Source organism: Oryzias latipes, chromosome 20 (assembly GCF_002234675.1).
Source record: "Oryzias latipes chromosome 20, ASM223467v1".
In the NCBI taxonomy this organism is placed as follows: domain Eukaryota; kingdom Metazoa; phylum Chordata; class Actinopteri; order Beloniformes; family Adrianichthyidae; genus Oryzias; species Oryzias latipes.
In genome coordinates, this window is record NC_019878.2 from 15,262,298 (window position 1) to 15,283,857 (window position 21,560).

At 41.8% G+C, this 21,560-nt stretch overlaps 2 protein-coding genes across 4 annotated transcripts in view; one reads left to right on the top strand and one right to left on the bottom strand.

Moving 5' to 3' along the window:
• Positions 1 to 132: 132 nt before the first annotated feature.
• Positions 133 to 4,148, bottom strand: cct5 (chaperonin containing TCP1 subunit 5). Its single transcript, XM_004081013.2, has 11 exons — positions 3,749 to 4,148; positions 3,322 to 3,382; positions 3,060 to 3,224; positions 2,772 to 2,970; positions 2,423 to 2,615; positions 2,039 to 2,188; positions 1,786 to 1,905; positions 1,038 to 1,223; positions 814 to 951; positions 542 to 722; positions 133 to 462 (listed from the first exon to the last, which is right to left on the bottom strand). The coding sequence occupies exons 1-11, from the start codon at positions 3,851 to 3,853 to the stop codon at positions 335 to 337; spliced, it is 1,626 nt and encodes a 541-aa protein (XP_004081061.1). The 5' UTR covers positions 3,854 to 4,148; the 3' UTR covers positions 133 to 334.
• A 29-nt stretch (positions 4,149 to 4,177) lies between these two features.
• Positions 4,178 to 21,560, top strand: part of mtrr (5-methyltetrahydrofolate-homocysteine methyltransferase reductase) — a 31,931-nt gene continuing 14,548 nt past the window's right edge. The window contains exons 1-10 of one of the 3 annotated variants that reach the window (XM_023950414.1): positions 4,178 to 4,259; positions 4,940 to 5,084; positions 5,212 to 5,362; positions 5,513 to 5,630; positions 6,046 to 6,499; positions 6,583 to 6,693; positions 6,777 to 6,933; positions 7,020 to 7,108; positions 12,338 to 12,518; positions 17,876 to 17,918. In XM_023950414.1, coding sequence (XP_023806182.1) covers positions 4,941 to 5,084; positions 5,212 to 5,362; positions 5,513 to 5,630; positions 6,046 to 6,499; positions 6,583 to 6,693; positions 6,777 to 6,933; positions 7,020 to 7,108; positions 12,338 to 12,518; positions 17,876 to 17,918 — 1,448 coding nt within the window. In that variant the 5' untranslated portion in view covers positions 4,178 to 4,259; position 4,940. Of the gene's footprint in view, positions 4,260 to 4,498; positions 4,647 to 4,939; positions 5,085 to 5,211; positions 5,363 to 5,512; positions 5,631 to 6,045; positions 6,500 to 6,582; positions 6,694 to 6,776; positions 6,934 to 7,019; positions 7,109 to 12,337; positions 12,519 to 17,875; positions 17,919 to 21,560 lie in introns of those variants that run through there. The other 2 variants (XM_023950412.1, XM_023950413.1) reach the window with 2 other exon arrangements.

The window sequence follows — 21,560 nt, forward strand, 5'->3', positions numbered from 1 at the left end:
GAAATATGGCTAACATGCAAACGCTCTCCATGTTATCATTTTCAAAGTTTTATTTTCTAAAGAACGAACATCTTAATGTCAATAAAATAAAAAATTCTTTGGGATAATGTTTGAAATGATCTGATGCAGACAGAAGGACAAGAGAGTTTATTTTATTTAAAGCACAGTTGAAGACTCCTGAAATTCGATTAGATCAACATTTTATTGTTGACTTTGATACTACAACAGCTGGAACAAGTACCAAATGATAAATACGAATGTGCGGTGCGGTTTGAACATGAAGCTTGAGGAAGTGCCAAAGACCTCGAGCGTTTCAGAACATCAAGTGTCGACTTCATTCCTCGGTCTCTCCAGGGCTCCGGATGTCATCGATCTTCAGGATCATCCTGACCACCTGGGTAGCCAGGGAGATCTGCTGCTTTTTGGCGATCAGAGTCTCGATCACGTGTTGCTGCTTCATGTCTTTAGAAAAGAACAGAAACAGATTCTCAATACTAGTTCCAGGTATTTTGGTAGCTTTTTGACCACAACCTGCTCTTACCGTTGGTGTTTTTGTGTAAACAGTCAATGCCAAGGAAAGGGTTGTTGTCTTTGACTTGTCTGGCTCGGACCTCTGCCATGGTCTGGATGGGGTTCAGTCCGCTGTTTTCAGCCAAAGCCATTGGGATGACTTCTAAAGCATCGGCAAACGACCGCATGGCATACTGCTCCAATGATGGGCACTGAAACAGAACATTTACAAAAGATATAACTCTGCGACATTTGAAGCAGAAATGGGTTGCCAGGTCTGAAACATCAACTTTAGAGTCTCACCTTATCTGCAGCCCGATTTACCGCCAGGGCACATGCGATCTCTGAGGCTCCACCCCCATAAACAACACGGTTGTCTCGGATCAAATTGCGAATTACACACAAAGCATCGTGGAGCGCGCGCTTGGCCTCCTCAATGATCTGGTAGGAAAGACAGAGAATTAGCAATAATCCCCAGCACACACACACACACAAAAAAAAGTGTGAGAGTGATAAGACAGACTAACCATCTTGTTGCCCCCACGGATGAAAATGGTTACAGCCCTGGTGTTTTTGCACTCCTGAATAACCAACATGTGATCCTTGGTGGTGCCGAAGGAGAGCTCCTTCACTAAACCAGCTGTGCCCAGCTTCTCGGGCGTCAGCTCACTGAACCGCGGCACAATGCGACCTCCTGTGGCGATGGCGATCAACTGCCAGAGCAGGTTTCAGAGAAGGTGAACTTTCTTTACAAACTTTGTGTTGAAACATCAACACCAAATATGACATTTTTTTAACAACAGTTTCCGCCCCCCAATACAAAAGATCAACTACTTTCATCTACTAAAAAGCAGTCTATGATAGAAATGTGGAAGTAGCTTACAATGGGAATGAAGTAGACATGTTTGTTTTGACATCAGGTAACAATCTGATATGATTAAATTTATTTTTACTATGGTTTTGTGTCTGCACAAACGGCTTAACCTTCCATTCTAAATATTTTACAAGCAAAAAACTTCCAATTGGTTTATCCCCACTTGACTGACATTTTTGGAAGATTTTTCACATCATAGAAAATTAACATTCTCAACTTTGACCGCTTTATAGCTCTAGCTGTTTATAACTGCCATTTATTCTGCAATGTGTCACAACTTTATTGGTAAAAGTAAGTTTTCTGCAGGAATGACAACAAAATAATGTGAATTAAGATTAAAGTTTGAAGGTGGCTAACAAAAGTAGAACTGTAAAGGTTCCACAGCATGTAAAGCATCCCACCTCGATCTCAGGTCCTCCAACCCAGCGCACAGCAGGCAGCTCATTCTGCAGCAGAAGGTGGTTCGCCTCGTCGTCAAAGCCCCACTGACAGATGGCCAAGTTGGCACCGTTGCTTTTGACCTAAACGCAAAACAATTGTATGTTTTGCATTTTAACAAGAACCCCGCACATCACTATTTTTGTTGCTTCTATATTTAATATTGTTTATACTTTGCTGATAATCAAGTAGCCAACAGATTCTTTGATTACTGACCTGCTGGATCATCTCCTCAAACTTCTCTTTTTCATATTTCTGCAGGGCTTTGTAGTCCTCCACAGAGGTCACATCCAGCTTATGCTTGGTCTTGGGTTTAGGTGGCTCAAAGGGGCAGGTTAGGATGGCAATTTTGACATCTTTCAGTTCCTAAGTTACAAAAAGGAAAACATTTCAGAGAAAAAAAGCGTTCTTAACTGTGGCAACAATAATTGTCCCTAGAATAAAGTGTTTCATTAAAGAGATATGTATTTTTTTTTATTTTTTATTTTTAGTTACCAGGATGTGAAATCAATTTCAAACTGACCTTTTATCTGTCTACTTACAGAGAGGTAAAAGGCATTAGGCAGTTTCCTGAGAATCCATTTAAGACTCCGTTCATACCTTGGGCATCTGGGGGTGGCTGAACTCCTTGTCAACAATAACTCCCTTGATGAGCTGTGTGTCCTCCAGCTTCCCTCCCACTTTGCCCTCCACCTTAATGAGTTCGAAGTCGACATCCTTCCTCTGCATGTCAGCCACAGTGAGGATGGCGTTTACAGCGATCTCTGCCATCTGTCTGTGACACCGGTTGATACTAGAACACACAACAGTTTATAGCAGATCAGAAATTGTGCTTAGTTTTTGTGTTTGAAAACTATAACCATAATTACAGAAATAAAGTCTTAATTAAGGTTTAACAAAACATGCTGTGAAGAAGCAACACATTTTCTGTAAAAAAAAACTCCCTTACACTTTGGATCCCAGTGTTGTCATGGCAGTTTGAATGAGTGGTTCCAAGTTGTTTGGATCACAGGGGAAGGTTTCTGCAATTTTGTCCAGCTTCTCTATGGCGATCCGTGCAGCCTGGTCATAACCATCTGAGATCCTGATGGGGTGGATCCCACGATCCAGCAGCAGCTCAGCCTCCTCCAGCAATGCTCCAGCCAGCACTAAGAAAGATTACAAATAAATAAAGCAACAGTTATCTCATAAAAAAGTATAACCAATGCAATCCTACAATCTTTGACAAGCCACATACCTACTACTCCAGTAGTCCCATCGCCGATCTCATCATCTTGAGACTTGGACAGCTCTACCATAAGTTTAGCAATCTGGTGGTCAACATCCATCATACTGAGGATAGTGGCTCCATCGTTGGTGACAGTTACTTCCCCATCCCTGTCAACCATCATTTTGTCAAGACCTGCATGCAAAAATGAAAAATGAAGAAAGAGTTCATTACAATCTGCATTTGTCTGTGCTGCTTTTAGATTTGACACACACTATGATTTCAGAATTACCATTAGGACCCAGAGATGTCCTGAGCGTTCCAGCGACCGCCTTGGCTGCCATGATGTGAGACTGCAAAACATAAAAATATTAACGTGGAATCATGATACAACTTTTACCTATATTTTATCTTAAGACGTTGCAGTGTGTACTTCAAATATGTTAATGATCTGCGTCACTGATTACCATTTTTGGGAGCAGCTACACCCCGCTAGCTAAAACCACATGGGCCCGCATTAGCATTTTTGGCTAATCCGCGTTAACTACATAGATGCTATCACGCTACAAATTTACAACAGAAGACAAAATGACTCCAAATAAAAGGGTCAAATACGTATTTACATGTAGGCCTTAAATATTATTATTACAAGCAACACATGTTACATTTGCAGGTCATCACACCACCAGGTTTATGCTTCACTAGCTAGCCCATTGTACCTTCAATGCGTCAATGCCCGTTAACCGAGTCTTCTTGTCCTGGTCTTTAATGATGATGAAAGGCCTCCCATACTCATCAAACGCCAGTGTCCCTAATGTGGACATCTTGACTTGGGTAGAAAATACTCCACGAGAGTTTAACTACTGTATGATTAGTTTATCCGATGTTTTAGCTGGAGCGTGGCTGAGCACGAGTCTGCCGGTACTTCTGGAAGGCTCCACGGACGGGGAGGGCGGAACCAAATACTTTCAAAAAACCTTTTCTAAATGTTTGAATACCTCATCATGTCAAGATAAAAAATTAAAATTCAATGTAATTTATTTATAAATTATGCAAATATAAACTTGCAATAAGGAATAGTTTTAGTGCTTAAGCTAAAAATATAATTTCCAACTTGGTTCGGGCCGATTACGTTTGTGTTTTTTTTTTGTTTAGAGTCTCGCGAGATCTCAATGAGTGGAGTGGCTGGCATAGGAGTGGATCTAGAATTAAATGAGCTGCTACGCGAAGGTAAATATGTCTGAAAAGTTTACACGACTGATGCAGAAATGTTTTTTTTCCCACAAGGTATTTTTACATGTTCGATACACAAGATGAAGTTAATAAGGTTCCCAAATGTAATTTCGTGATCGAGCCGGGATTCTTCTTGGTTGATATTATTCCTACTTCTCCATTGCAGCGCGATTTAAAGTTACTACCTCAAGGTTTAGTTTTGATTTAGTGCTGTGAGACAGTAAAAGTTTAAACGTTTCACGTGGGGCGTTATGATTTCTTCTGGCTACGTAATACGTTACGCAACATCCGGGCACTGTTATGGTGGTGTCATGATGGAGGAAAGTGTTTCATTACACTGTTAAGGCACTTTTATTGTCCTGCCTGCTTCTTCCACGCATATTGGTAAGCGAGACCATCACTTCCAGTTCAGAGGATAATCCAAATTGAATTGTCCATCTAGCAGTAACTGTTGCCTTTGACTTAAGTGACAGTATTATTGTTTTACTTATTGTTATTTACTTTCTTGTTGTGAGAAATAGAAATAATATATTTATTTTGGTATCTGTGGATTCTGGTTAGTTCACATGACGTAATACTCCCGTTACTGTACTTATGTTACTAATGACATTAACCACAAAATACGTAAATGTCTTTGTAAACTCTAAAAAGCATTATTATTTCTCTTTGTTTTGTAGCATGCCTTGTGAGACCAAATCTCGGTTTGTGGTCCTGTACGGCTCTCAAAAGGGCCAGGCCCAGTCCATTGCAGAGGGGATTGCTGAAGAGGCAGAGGACCACGGGTTGGTTGCTGAACTGAGCTGTTTAAACCAAGACGAGAAGGTGGCATCAACACATATCTCAAGATCGCACAGCTTCCACCTTGAAAAATTCTACTTCTTCAGTAATAATAATCCCTCTTTTTGTGCTGATTGTGTGTTTGTTTCCTCATGGATCTAATCTTTTACAGTACAATTTGGAGAAAGAGATCGCCCCTGTAGTCTTTGTCGTCTCTACCACTGGCGATGGGGAACCGCCCGACAACGCGCTCCAATTTGTCAAGAGAATCAACAAGAACCAATCTCCCGACCACTATAAACACCTTTCTTATACACTTTTGGGTAAATTCTAATTACATGATCGATTTCTGCTATTTAAAACAATCATCCTAGACGTTGCAATTCATGTTTAAACTTTCGAATGCTTTGCTTATAATTTAACTTTTGAAAGGTTGCTGCTTAACCCTAATCTGGTTTTATTTTCCGTATCAGCTTTAGGAGACACAAATTATGCTAATTTCTGCAACTGTGGGAAGACAATTGAGCGTAGACTGCAGGCACTCGGAGCCAGGCAGTTCTATCCAGCTGGATTCGCAGATGACGGTGTGGGGTAGGTTCTGCCAGGAAAACATGCATGTCGGAATGCTTGCAAAATACTTACATTGCTTTTACAATAGGCTGTTTAGTCTCCTCCAGAGAATCCCCTTTTCTAGACAAGTGTAAAAGCTCTTGTGAGTTGTAGTGGAGACCAATCAAGCAAACCTCGGTTGGGCTGAAAACGGGGCTGGGAAAATGTGGTGTAGCGAGGAGATGTATCATGAAATGATGGTTAGAGGAAAAGCAGAGCTGCTTTGGTTGTGTCTTTAGTGGTTTCAGGTGGTTTGGTCAGTATGAAATCTGACATTTTTCTTTTTTTCCAGCCTAAGTGAAACTTTATGGCCTTAAAATTCCAGTAATTAGCTTTTTCCAATGTTTTTTTTTTACTACTACTGCTTTTGTAAAATGTGGGTTTTGTATATCTGTAGGTTGGAACTGGTTGTGGACCCGTGGCTTGAAGGACTTTGGAAAGCCGTCAAAGAGGCTTCATCTAAAATGGCTTCCGTGAGGAATGATGAGTCTGAAGCGAACGTGAAAGATTCAGCAAAGGAATTTCTGGGTTTAACCCAACCGGATGTGCAGCTAAACCTGTTAAGCATCACTGATCAGCGGAGCCAGGAAGCCGTTCAAACGGACTTTCATAATGTGCCTTCGGCTCCATCTACCTCTTCTGGTCAAAACCCAAGCACTTTTTCAGGAAGGACTGAGTTTGTATCCCAGAATGATGCTATGCAGACAAAGGATGAGGGGATTCCCCACATTTCCTCGTCATCTCCCCTGACAAACTCTGTGCCGCCGCTTTCCCAGTCTTCTCTTAATGTTCCCGCTCTGCCCCCTCCCTTTTTGGATGTTACGTTGGTGGAGGTGGATGCCCCAGAACAGGTAATGAATGCTGCAAATTAAAGAAAAAAAGTTCATGCTTTCCTTCATTCCTAATTCTTCTCATGTTGAATCTTTTATTTCAGAATGTTGGACCGCTAAAAGAGACTTTCCATGAGGTTCCCATATCTAAGGCAGTTCTGCTAAGCAGAGGAGACTCTGTTAAGACAGCTCTCCTACTAGAGCTAGACATTTCTGTAGGTTTCAGAAAATGGTTTAAATAGGAGTTCTGAACATTTAGACCATATTCTCATAATTTGACCCCCATTTTGAACTCCAGACTTGCCCAGCATTGACCTACCAGCCCGGGGATTCTCTGGATGTGCTCTGCCCAAATAGGGCGGAAGAGGTGGACTACATGCTTTGCAGACTGGGGCTTAAAGATCGAAGGGACCATCGCGTCCATGTGGCTTTGAGAAAAGACACAAAGAAAAAAGGCAACGGTGTCTTCTTTTTTATTTTAAACTCGTCTTTTAAAGAAAAAAACGTTTTTGGAAAACAAATGTCTTTTTCTCCCCCGAAGGTGCTCATGTGCCGCCACACATCCCCCAAAATGTTTCCCTCCTCTTCCTGTTCACCTGGTGTCTGGAGATCAGAAGTGTTCCTAAGAAGGTACCGTGAGATCCAAACCTCACATTTGGGCATTTTATTACTGTATTTGCAAAAACATTGAATTTGACCTGTGCTGATTTTATTTGCTTTGTGATAAAGTAAAAAGCAAAAAAAGCAGACTTATTTTAAAATTCGTATAAAAGAATGGTTCGATTTCTGCTGTTTGGTCTCATTGCTAAACCTTTACCAGAGCAGATGCACCAATCACAGCAAAGCCTTGTGTGTGATTGGCTATCGTTTTTATGGGTGAATCTGCCCCCCTTTTTGCCCCAACGCTCTGATTCCTCTTGAACAGAGTCAATCTGGACTCATCCGACTTCCCAATCTTCTTCTGCATTATTCCAGAGTCCAGTCTTCACGCCCCTTAAATACCGTAAATTCCGGACTACAAAGCGCACCCGATTATTAGCCGCACCCACCCATTTTCACGTGTTTAACTAATTTTATACATACACAAGCCGCGTCGGCCGGGGTTCAAGCCGCATGAATTAGGCAACATTGTCATCCTGACGGATCACTTCCTGACTCAGAGTGTAAGTGTGATTCATTAGCACACAGTAGGTGGAGTCAGTTTTGCCTCAGGCTCATGTTCTTGAGTCTATCTGCATCTGCCAAACAGTATGCACCTCTATTCTGTTCACAAGTTCCTCAGTTATGGTTTTTATTTTATTTTATTTTTTTTAACTTATTGACAATCTAGGTATCACACATAAAATTACAAACAGTAACCATATAATCAACATTACATCCCTCAGTTATAATGAGGAAATTTACATCCCCGATCCCCCATTTCCCATGAGTCTTAGGGGCTAAAGGCGGGGCCAACGCCCGGCTCGCCATTCTGTTGTACGTGTTTAAGAATGAGCAAGTATCAGCAGTGCATGGAGGGGTGAACGGGTAAAGCTCTCCTTCCGCTTGTGTCGCGGCAGCGTTATGGGAGTAACAGGGCTGGTTAAAAAACACGCTAGTAAAATAAAGTAGCGACGACTGAAAAGCGCGCGCCTCCTCGCGGCGCGTGGGTCAGAAGTTTCCTTCCACAACAAACACTTGCTCCGCGGACGCCTCGAGTAAGCCCTGGCTGCAGCCTGCAGAATGGCTCGACGCATCCGCGCTCCCGCGCGCTCCCCTTGTCTCCCCTTCCTATCTACTCCGACAGCTCTGGCCAGCGCGGCTTCAAGGAGGAGCGCTTCGTCCCCATTGCGCCGGTGAACGGAGCAAATCGTGTCTGTGCAGAGCAATCGGACTTAATACTGTACGTTTTGTGTATGAGGGGCGGATGCGTTGTTACGTGTGGGAGCCTTCAGACTGCCATCGGCCCCGCAGCTCACACGACACGCAGTCTCCAGCTCACACGGAGGCTGTGAGCGTTTCAATGCAAAACTCCGCTCAGTCCTTAATAACCGTTAAAACGACCACGTCAATTTGTGTTTCCAGTCGTGTCCCGACAAAATAAAGGCTGATATTATTGCCACATATTTACGTGCAGCCAGCCGAGTCACTATGACTCAGAGGTAAATGCACTCCTGAGCATGCGCTGTTCTCTCCGTCACGCAGCTGACCGGCTTTTCCAAACCCGTTGGTGATTTTTTCACGCTGCTTTTAACTATTGCTTTTAACTTGAAAGCTTCATCATATTGTAGCGGCGATCACGTGCACGTTGGGTCTAATGGCACCAAAGGATTCTGGGATGCGGCTGGACATGCGTGTTTCGTTTTGTTGAACCATGACTGAAGTGTCTAAGACCTGAAGTGAGGTCCATGCTGTTTGGCTGCTTAGAGGTGTGTTGAAAAATAAATGACTTGTGTTTGATGTTAGAGAATTCAAATCATTCACTGTGTCCGAAAATACATACACGGCGGCCGCCAATAAAATCCAATAATTAGCCGCGTCACTGAATAAGCCGCACGGCTGTAAGCGCAGGAAAAAAGTAGCGGCTTGTAGTCCGGAAATTACGGTAATTGAGTTTTTTTATTTCATATTAGCTTTATTAAAAGGGAGATTTTCTACAAATTTAGTCTCAGTCCCTTGAGTTTCCCCATTTTCGTACAAAAGCTTCTTCTTTTCCTTTGAAACATAGAGAACTAGAGTTCTCTTTTTAGAGTTTGATTTAACCAAATGTGATGGGATTTTTGTTCCCACCATACTCAAAAAGGGAGAAATACTTGTGGGGAAAAAATCCACAAAATAAAAAAAAAAGATAAAGTTCAGAATCAATTTGGATAGATTACAACTTTATTGACCCTTCAAAAGGGAAATGACCTTGTTACCACAGCTCTTTTAAAACAGCAGATTGATAATAAATGATATTTATTTAACCTTTATTTATCTAGGTAAAACAGAAAAAAGGTAAGATCTTTTAGAAAAGGGAAATAAATGGAGTTGTAGTTTTTTTCTTGTTAAATAACACTAAAAAATACACTTAAAAATGAACAACATTAATAACTTTCCCATGTCAATGAGGTGTTATAGAGTCTAGTTGACAAGAAGAAACAGATACTATAGATATATACAGAGTAGAGTCAAATCCTGAATTTTTGAAACTCCAGATTACTTGTGAATTCTTTTGTTCATTTACTGGAATTATTGATATGATGAATTTGAAGATAAAGAGAAAGCATATAGTCTATTTGACCTCCAATAAAATGATACTGTGATTGAGATGGGAGAGAGGAAGCTCAAGGACAAAAAAAGCTACTGGCAGTGCTCACATTCTTCTGGGTTTCTTCTCCAAAGAATTCAAGACTTAAAAAGGTTTATTTAAACTAAGAAAAGGAAACCTAACTTCAAATGAACAAGCAACATCTCCAAATTCTGCATCAGAATTTTAATGAAAGATGGATTTTATGAAAGGCAAACATATAAATATATTATTCAGTTCATCCCCAGACTGTCACAAAGTCTGTTATTTTTTCTTCTTTTTGACAGTAAAAAATCTAATTCATTCACTCACTTCAACTCCAGGTGAAGGTTATGGCTTCACAGGACGCCCTGGAAGATGGAGATCATAATTCTTCCAGAGCAAGTTATGACCATCTGCCTCCAGCCCCTGCATACAAATATGCACATTATATTAGAAATCACTGTTATTATTCCGACCACTTCGGCATGACAAATATTTAGATGTTCTGATTACCGTGTCGGTTTGATTCATAGCTGCGCGCTGAAGCTGAATCGCGCTGAAAGGGAAGCTGGCTCATTTGAATATTTTGCTGTGATCGCTTTAATCTTAAATTTAAATCACTGCCCACGGCGAAAAAAAGAAAACAAGTCATAATCAAAAAGTAAACCTCAGCGATGCTTTTGAAAAAAGAATGACCAGGTTAGCTATTTCTCCATAACCAAATGCACCTACCGGTATTTCATTTCACAATTCCTGGAGCTTCCAGATGTAATTAGAAGTAATTATTCCAACCATGTTTGAAAAAAAAATATAAGTTCATCTTTCTAAATTAAGAAGAACTATTTCCTTGTTGTGAAGTCAGTCTTCCCTGGATTAAAAATTTTGGCCAATTATCCAATTAGATCTAATATTAAGCTCAACAAATAGGAATACAATACACAAAAGCTACTTTCAGACTTATTAAGCTACAGTTTGTAAATCAGATGTCAAAAAATGTTGATATTTTATGAGCACAACTCAATTGTGGCTTTTTGAGGGAAATTACAACAATGTTACAAATTTAGGTTTGTAAAGCTGTTTCCTAACAGAATGCTAAACTTCTGGATAGGGCTGCATGACACAACTTGTGATGTGCGATATTAGTGATCAATATTGCAATGACAAAATGATTTGCAATTGATTGACAAATAGCAAAACGAAAACCAACTAATACACCATTGTCATTTCACTGACACAGTTTTATTTAAAGAAAACAACTTATATTGTGCTCCAAATGACCCGCGTCTACACAGGAGGCGGGCATCTATCATCAAAGGGCTCCTTTCGATTGGTCAATGACGTGAAGGGCTCCATCTGATTGGTCGTTGTTGGAGTTTACGCCGTCTTTTGCGATACAAGTATTGCACAGCTGATATTGCTATGGCGATACATTTTTGATTTATTGTGAAGGCCTACACCTGGAACAGTTTGGTTTGGACCGGCTTAACCAAAATTTCTTTTTATTTGTTAAAAGAAAAACATCCAAACATATTTGAATACTGTCAAGCATGGAAGTGGAACAATAATGATTTGGGGTTGCTGCTGTTGTGCATGTGGAATCTGTAGACACTAAACTAAACTAAATGTAAACTCAAAATTAAAAATATTCCGAAAGTACTTTGGAAATATAATACTTGTCTAAAAGGGTCCTTGAATTAGAAAGTGAGCCCAGAAACTACAACAAACCTGCATCAGCATGTCTGGGAATACAAAGGACTCCACCATGTTGGACTGACGTGCTCACACTTTCCAAGCGGGAAGAGGGGATATTCTTCTTTTCTTTTCTACTGTTTACATGTCCCCACCCACAGTTGGTGCGTAATGTTGAAGATGTCCAAATCTCGCTGCAGACCTTTTTCTTTCACAGCTCTATTCCAATATTTGAAAGACTTGGTGTCATAAGATTCTGGCCGGGCTCACATTTATCAATATACAAACGGTTGGAACTTCCTTGCATTAAATGGAACGTCACCCGTATGTCACTACCAAATCCGAGTCTCTGATTGGTCGAAGTTCAACCTGGATCAACGGTCAGGGGGGATTCAGAGGCCGCATGTTTTGCACCAAGGAATATTCTAAAACTTTATGGCTCAACTAGCAGAAAAACAAAGTTTGTTTTTAGTAATAATACTGTAATAAACATATCATATTATAGATTTGACTTTTTAATTTTATTTCGTTGTGATCATCCATGCCTTTTAAGCGGCTGAATCCATTCTAAGGTCATGGGGTTGCTGGAGCCTGTCCTGGCTACTGTTGGGTGAAGGTGGGGTATTCCCCTGAATATGTCGCAAGTCTACCTGTATAATCTTAAGCTTTTGAAAAATAACCAATTGGTTTCAAACCTTACAGATGTTACATTACTCTTGCTACTCCAGCTGTACTGGATAAGTGTGCTGGTCTCAAGGTCGGCTGCTGTCATTTCAATTTTTGGAACAAACGGAAAAAGCTTTGTGCTTTTGTAAGCGGCATGCAGGGTGGCATTGAGATGAATCTGTGGGGCTTGTGAAAGTAATGAAAAGAAAAACAAACAGTTTTCATTTCACGACTGATTTCTTCGTCCCCGTCAGGCATTTCTGCGAGCGTTGGTGGAGTATGCGGCGGACGGCACGCAGAAGAGGAGACTGCAGGAGCTGTGCAGTAAACAAGGTGCTGCCGACTACAACCTGCATGTGCGAGACGCCAGCCTCAGTGTTGTGGAGCTTCTCACAGCCTTCTCGTCCTGCTCCCCTCCGCTCAGCCTCCTGATAGGTCAGTTAGTTATGGAAATTCTTCAAGAATCCATTTAAAATGTTTTTTTAATACATGCTTCATTTGCAAAAATAAAAAACGAGTATTATGTGCAACATTAGGTGCAAATCTGATAAAAACTAGGTTTCTGTTGCCTGAGGGAAATGCAAATGACCCAAATTGGTGCTGGATGTGGTTTAGGCGGCTTCTGCACAAGATATGTGTGGAGCAATGTGAATTTAAGGGGTTTTGTTTTCTAGTTAAAAGCACATTTTCAGGTTATCTTAAGACTGACTTCATAGCTTAAAATGTTTGGCCGTCTCTGTCCAGAAGGAGTCACTATAGCCTCAGTAAAGCAAACGTTTTGAGCACAGCTCTGTGACTGAATCTAAACTCAATATTCCCGGTCTACAGACGGGATCAGTCAAGTCGGAAAGTTCCCCAAAAGGATCAAAAATGGATTTCCACGTCTAGTGTTTGAGTCCTTGCTGCTCCACAACTTTTTACTGTCACAGTTGTTGTAAACATTTTTCTTGAGCTTTAATTAGGGTCTAAATGTTTTTGTGTTTTTCCTTCTCTTTGACCCGTGGAGCTAACTTCTGGTACCAGACGAGCATTTCCGTCCAGCTTATGGAGATATCTGGCTGGTCATTCGGCATAGATGCTGATAAGCTTTGACTGAAACCTACCCGACAGTGAAATTAGTTGGCTACAGATTCAAGTACAGGTTGGGTTGTCCTCTAAAACAGCTGTGTCACAGCTCTTGGCCTACCCCAATGTCAGTTATTTTAAGCCTACTTGCCAACCTAAGCACCTTTTTTTCTTTATCTTTTTCCCTTTAACTTGTGAACAAATGCAGAAATCCGGACAGTCGTGCACCGGTGAAAAATGTTGTGTTTGAAGCCCTTCAGGGCAACAGCTGTTTGTTGGTTTCAGTCAAGCCGCAGGGCTTCCTGAGGACACAAATGTGCAGGGTCAGTTTGGATCACAGGTTAATGGTCAATCCTGACTCAGTGTGCCACTTTAAAGTGCACCACTGCAATTTTTTGTGCTGGTCTTGGTCCATTACCTCCTCTGAAAAAGGGAGGTGTTTGCAGATTGAGGTTTACGTTTGACATTTTGGCATTAAATGTTGGCATAAATTAACAAAGACACTGCTATGGGATCTGTTTTTTTTTTCTTCCCACAAACACAAAGGTCAAATCTTCTGGGAGGTGGAAAGAATCCCTTGACTGTGTTTGTTGTTTTCAAAAAAATGTATATTATGTTTCGAATAAATTGTGCGTTACTGGTGTTAGCGTCCCACTGTACATCTGCCAGTTCACACTGTTATTATTATCGCAGCTGTGAAACATCCTTACAATTTAAAAGCATTCGTTGGGCAACTACGCCCTAACCCTGACCCTCCACCTAACTCTAACCATCAGCAGTGCGGTGGCGGACACTAATGCACAAATAACGATTAGCGACATACTAATGCACAAATACTAGATGTGCAGTTTCAGCCAGGCATGGATGAGTAAGGAAACATCCATCCAGCATAAAAAAAAGGCAAAAGCTTGCACTTCTTTTTTTTTATTTAGGGAAAAGGTGGAAACTCCATTTGAATGCTAAAACTAACTTTAACTGGAAAACCAAGAGGGTTAAATGCCACCTAAAAGTCCCCTAGGATTAAAGTTTTGTTACTACAAGAAAGGAAATCTTCTCCATGCTCGAAAAACAACAATTAATTGCATGCATAGCCCCAAAAAATATTCATAAATCTTTAAAGGTTTATATAGCCGCCGTTTCAATCTCAAAAGTTGTACCTCTGCATATAAATGGGAGCACAATGAGACTTTCTGTGCAAAAAAGATGATATCGTTGGGGGACGTGATCGATGATACCCATAGAAATAATTATTTATGAAAACAGAGCAGAGATTCCGAGACTTTTTCTGTTTTCAAATGCATAATTTAAAACCTGAACTGCATTCGTTCACAGCTACCAAAAAAAGGGTTTTTTGCTCAAAAGGTTTTTAAAAGTGATACGTCCTTTGTATCTACCAGCAGTATCATCATAGTGCAGTGATGTGAGATGATTGATTGATTGCTCTCAGCTTCGGACGTGAGCTGTCTGTCTGTGATAGAAAGGTAGCAATCCGAGCACCGCGCAGGTGCACAATATTGTGTTAACGCACATGATACACCCTCTGATGGAGAGTTGTGTGCTTTCACAGATGGAAAGGATGCCGTGTGCGCCATCATTAATCCAGAAACATGTTTATCTTCTACTAAAAAACAAAAAAAAGCTGTTTTTGTTTTAAATATTTAGGAATTTGGCTTCCAAAATAGCTCCCTTTGTGTTGGAGCTTCAGTTTAACCATATCGATCAAATTATACACCAAATAAATCACATGGCACCAATATTTTACGTCATCATATGTACACTTTAGAACTTTTGCTTGGTAATAAAAGTCATTCCCAGGAAATTAAAGGATAATTTACTTGCTAAATACACTAAAAACAAACCCCAACCTACAGAAAACAGCTGTCGGTCAACCATTGCAAAAAACGTACGGTAATTCATGCAAATATTAAACTTCATAATGTGCCTATATGTGTACATTTGAAGTTTATCCTACTATTACTTACTTTTTATTTTTGAGCTTAATTTGACCAATAAACATCCAAAAAACAACTTTAGTTGTTCACCAATTTGTCATGTTGGCATTGAGGTATAGCCCCCCCCCCCCCACACACACACACACACACACTTCACTCCTTCATACATCAGAAAACAGAATAATTTCGATGACATCAACAGAGTTAAAAGCTTATTTGGACGTCCACTGAACAATAATGCTTAAACTTTTTGCCAACAACTTAATTTGGAATCATTTGCCTTTATGTTGCTCTTTAAAGAGCTGACTGTGGAAGTGGAAGAGCTGGATCAGAAAACCTAGTTTTAAATGTTTTAGACTGTTAAAACACATGGGGTCAAATTGGCCCAAAGAAACACTGATGGCAACATGTTTGATAGGAAATGTACTGTCATCTTTATTAAATGCTCTTATTCATGAATAAAAACATTTCTATATGTTAAACTCCGAATGGAGGGTAATGTCAGTTGTTCTGTGGTTCCTGATTCTATCAAAGTAAAGCAGAACATTTTATTAATCTCTTTCAGAGCAGTGACAGATCTGGATAAGTTACATACTTTGCAATCTTAACCTAAGGTCACAACCCGACGGTGTGCCATTAGCATAGAAATGATAAGAAAACCATGTTAGCTAATGAGGCTTAGAGATTGGATAGGAAGGGGTTTGAGTCAGTGGAGGGCTGTGGCAGAGAGAGTTTAAAAAGAGGTTACTGTGGTTAACGGTGCTAACATTTCTGTTTAATACCCCTTGTTATTTCATTTTCACCCAATTGAGTTTGAAATTAACTTTAGTATTAATATTATTGTTAGGACTATATAGATTTGGGGATTTGTAAGTATCATTGCAGTATCTTTTTAAGAATCAGATTTTCCTGTTTGTTGTGATGATGGACATTCTAAAAGATGATGATGTTTGCAGATGACATTGTGATCTGTAGTGAGAGCTAGTGATCCACCTGGCTGTGGATCCCGCCTCTGGCTCATCTGTGGCTCGTCTCTGCTCTGTACCCGACCGAGTACCTCGTCTCTGCTCCTGCTCCTACACCTGGCTGTGGTTCCTGTCTCCGGCTCGACTCGCGCCGTTGACTGTCCCCCCAACCACAGCTGGATGAAGCTCGTCTGCTGGACTTTTATATATGTAGTTGTAGATTTAGATAAGTTAATTCTTCTCTAAGAGTTCTGGTAAATCGCCTGTCCGTCCTGGGGGAGGATCGCTCCATCATGTGGGCACCCCTGAGGTTTCTTCGTTTTTTCTGGAATCCATTTTTTTTGGGAGTTTTTCCTTACCCCGAAGGGGGATCTAAGGGCAGGGATGCCAGTATAGCATAGTCAGTTTGTTAGTTCATTTTAGTATTTTCTTATTGAACTCTTTGTATTCGTGATCCTTTTGAGTTCATGTTTTACTTCGAAGCCCATCGAGTTGTTGTGATTTTGGGCTATACAAATAAAATTGAATTGAATTGAATTGAATTGGTGGAGTATCATCTAACGGGGTGGAGGTTTGCTCCGGAAAGGAGAGGAATGAAGGCCAGCTGCAGCAAGACAGAGTATCTGTGTGTAAATTAGAGGGATTCAAGTGAAACAATGAGGTTACAATGAGGTTACAGGGAGCAGGGGTGAAGATCTTTAAGTACTTAGAGTTAACAGAGAGTATGGGAAAGAGGTGAAGAGGCGTGTGCAAGCTGGATGGGATTAGTGGAAGAAGGTTTCAGGTGTGACGTGTGACAAAAGAGAGTCAGCAAGAATGTAAGGAAAGGTGTAGAAGACTGTGGTGGGAGCAGCCATGGTGTTGGTGTAGAGACAGTGGAGACGGCAGAGCTGAAGATGCTAAAGTTCTCCTCGGGAGAGACAAGGATGGATAGGATCAGGAATAAGTACATGAGAGGACAAGTCATGTTAGATGAATAGACAAGTTGAGAGGAGGGACAGTAATTGTGTTAGTAAAAGGAAGGTAAGGTTGGAGGTACCGGGAAAGAGGCATAGAAGAAGACCAAGGAGGAAGTTCATGACGTAAGGGGCGTTGGTGTGAACTAGGAGGATGCAGAGGAGAAGGTTTGATGGATGAGGATGATTCGTTGTGGTGCCTCCTAAAGGGAGCAGCAGCAAGACAAAAGAAGAAGACAGTTTTGGGAGGATCTGGATTGAGAATGGCAAAACTGCCTCTAACAGACAGCAGATTTAGTCCTTCTGTTTACCTTGGAGGGCAATTTAATAAAAAGTGTTGAATCTATAGACTCAGCTAGAGCACAGTCTGCAGCTTTACTTACTTTGACTTCATCAAAACAAGTGTAGAACATAAAATTAGATTCTTTCAGGGGCATCAACTGAGTGTTATTTGTTGAGAAAACAGTCCTGTTGCCACAGGGGGGGAGGTTTGTTTCTACACTTTTCCCCAAATTTTTGACACTCTGTCAGATACTAAACATATTAGCTAAAAGAGGGCACCTTCATGGCAGGCGTTGAAATAAGGTTTGCATCAGCAGTCTGCGTCCTACTGGCTCCACATCTGGACACCTGGGACTCCATAACCCTGAGTTTGTAATTTCATAAATATAGAAGTGTGTCCCAGAAACGAGACTACAGCCTGGGTGGGTTGGTGGATGAAGGGGGGCGATTAGGCAAGACGTCTCCGCAGACCAAGATGACTTTCACTTTTTTATTTTGGCTTCTCGCTGTGATGGGCGTAACAAGATCTCAGCGAGACCAGAGGTTGATTGACATTTGTTCTTGCCTTTCAGAGCATTTGCCAAAATTGCAACCCAGACCTTATTCAGCGGCCAGGTAAGATGACAGAGAAAATGAGGCTAACATGTTATTGTTTGCAGAGCACCAGCTGTGACAGAATTTCAATATCCTACTGGCCAACTTTGAGAGATTTTCTTGATCAAAATATTGAATTCCAGTGTAGAACTACTCATGAATACAGTGGCATTCACTCTGGAGTTTAACTACTTTCCCAACTTCAACTCTTTGGATGATTGAGCCTTTAAATTATCTGACATTTAAGAGGATTAGAAATAATTAGTCGATAACATCTAAAGGATGCTGCAGTAATTAGTCTGGGGTTTGCATCCTGATTTTGATATTTGGAAACTTTTAAGACATTGTAAAAAAAAAAAAGAATAGTGTGTAAAATTTAGGCAAATTTTTTTAAAAAACCTGTGTCGATTTCTAAGACATATTTTCTGCAGACCATCAGTAGTTCATCAGAAATTTCCCTCGGAGTTGTGAGTGGAATTGTTGGCGCAGAGTAAGTTCACTCCCTTTTCCCATCATCCATGTGTGTATGCACTCTCCCCCTAGCTAACAGCCCCTCACATAACAAAAAGCATTGTAAAAAAAATGGCGAGAAATATCGGCGCTATCTGAGCCGTACTGTTTTGAGCCAGATGCCACCTAAGACGAGGAAAACAGAGACGTAGATGGATCTAGTCGTCTAGTGGAGGCATTGGAATGGAGCGGAGCAGGAAATGGTGGCACGCCAATTGTAACACCTACATCCCATTTTCAAATGGCATCTACTCCTGATCCACAAAAATACCACAAGAACACGTTAAAAACGCCAATTTTCCTCAAATTACGGTAGTAATTTCATAAAAAAGAAAATATACCAATCTTCTTCTTCTTCTTCTTCTTTCTCTTTCGGCTTTTCCCATCAGGGGTCGCCACAGCGAATCATCCTTTTCCACCTCACTCTATCATGAGCATCTTCTACCCTAACATTAGCCAACTTCATGTCCTCTGTTAAGACATCCATGTATCTCCTCTTTGGCCGTCCTCTTGCCCTCCTGCCAGGCAGCTCCACCTCCAACATCCTTCTACCAATATATCCACTATCCCTCCTCTGAACATGTCCAAACCATCTCAGTCTGGCTTCTCTGACTTTGTCCCTAACACAGGCAACATGAGCCGTCCCTCTGATGTACTCGTTCCTTATCCTGTCTAACCTGGTCACTCCTAAAGAGAACCTCAACATCTTCATCTCCGCTACCTCCATCTCAGCCTCTTGTCTCTGTCTCACTGCTACCGTCTCTAACCCATAGAGCAGAGCTGGTCTCACCACTGTCTTGTACACCTTTCCTTTGAGTCTTGCTGACACTCTTCTGTCACACAACACTCCTGACACTTTCCTCCACCCGCTCCAACCTGCCTGCACTCGCCTCTTCACCTCTTTTCCACACTCCCCATCACACTGAACTGTTGACCCCAAGTACTTAAACTCCTGCACCTTCTTCACCTCAGCCCCCTGTAACCTAACGCTTCTACCTTGATCCCTCTCGTTCAGACACATGTATTCTGTCTTACTACGACTGACCTTCATGCCTCTTCTTTCCAGAGCAAACCTCCACCTCTCTAGCTGTTCCTCCACCTGCTCTCTACTCTCACTGCAAATTACAATGTCATCTGCAAACATCATTGTCCAGGGAGATTCCTGTCTTACCTCGTCTGTCAGCCTGTCCATCAGCATAGCAAACAAAAAAGGACTCAAAGCTGATCCTTGGTGTAGTCCCACCTCCACCTTGAACTCCTCTGTCTGACCTACAGCACATCTCACCACCATCATACTTCTCTCATACATGTCCTGAACTACTCTGACATACTTCTCTGCCACTCCAGACGACCTCATACAGTACCACAGCTCCTCCCTCGGCACCCTGTCATACGCCTTCTCTAAATCTACGAACACACAATGCAGCTCCTTCTGACCATCTCTGTACTTTTCCATCAACATTCTCAAAGCAAAAATGGCATCAGTGGTGCTCTTACGGGGCATGAAACCATACTGCTGCTCACAAATCTCCACCTTCTTCCTAAGCCTGGCTTCCACTACTCTTTCCCACAGCTTCATTGTGTGGCTCATCAACTTTATTCCTCTATAGTTGCTGCAGTTCTGCGTGTCACCCTTGTTCTTAAAGATCGGAACCAGAACGCTTCTCCTCCATTCCTCGGGCATCTTCTCACTCTCTAAAATCCTATTGAACAACCTCGTTAGAAATTCCACTGCTGTCTCTCCTAAGCACTTCCATACCTCCACAGGTACGTCATCAGGACCAACGGCCTTTCCGCTCTTCATCCTTTTCAGAGCCTTCCTAACCTCATCCTTTCCAATCTCTGCTACTTCCTGCTCCACAACAACCACATCTTCCTCCCTTCTTTCCCTGTCATTTTCCACGTTCATCAGCTCCTCAAAATACTCCTTCCATCTTTTCTGTACACTCTCCTGGGTTGTTAGCACCTTTCCATCTCTGTCCTTTATCACTCTTACCTGTTGCACGTCCTTCCCATCTCTGTCTCTCTGTCTGGCTAGTCTGTACAAGTCCTTCTCTCCTTCCTTTGTGTCTAACCTGTCATAAAGCTCATCGTAAGCTTTCTGTTTGGCCTTTGCCACCTCTCTCTTCACTCTACGCTGCGCTTCCTTGTACTCCTGTCTACCTTCCTCAGTCCTTTCTACATCCCACTTCTTTTTAGCCAACCTCTTCCTCTGGACGCATTCCTGTACTTCCTCATTCCACCACCAAGTCTCTTTACCGTCTTTCCTCTTTCCAGATGACACACCTAGCACCTTCCTACCTGTTTCCCTGATAATCTCTGCTGTAGTTTCCCAGTCCTCTGGAAGCTCATCCTGACCACCCAGGACCTGCCTCAACTTCTGCCTAAATTCCTCACAAGTTTCTTCATTCTGTAGCTTCCACCACTTGGTCTTCTTTTCTGTTTTCCCTATCTTCTTCTTCCTGACCTCCAGAGTCATCTTACACACCACCATGCGGTGCTGTCTGGCTACACTCTCTCCTACCACCACTTTGCAGTCATTAACCTCTCTCAAATGACCTCGTCTACATAGGATGTAGTCCACCTGAGTACTCCTACCTCCACTTCTGTATGTCACTCTATGTTCCTCTCTCTTCTGGAAGTAAGTGTTGACTACCGCCATTTCCATCCTCTTCGCAAAGTCCACCACCATCTGTCCCTCCAGATTCCTTTCCTTCACACCAAACCTGCCCATCACCTCCTCATCACCTCTGTTGCCCTCACCAACATGGCCATTAAAGTCTGCTCCAATAACAACTCTCTCTCCTCTGGGGATACTCTCTATGACCTCATCCAACTCACTCCAGAATCTCTCCTTCACTTCTAACTCACAGCCAACCTGTGGCGCATACCCACTGACTACATTCACCATCACCCCTTCAATTTCTAACTTTAGGCTCATCATCCTGTCTGAGACTCTTTTCACCTCTAGAACACTGTTTACAAACTCCCCCTTCAGAATCACTCCTACCCCGTTTCTCTTCCTATCAACACCATGATAGAACAGTTTGTATCCTCCTCCAATACTACGTGCCTTGCTGCCCTTCCACCTTGTCTCCTGCACACACAGTACATCTACCTTCCTTCTCTCCATCATGTCTGCCAGCTCTCTGC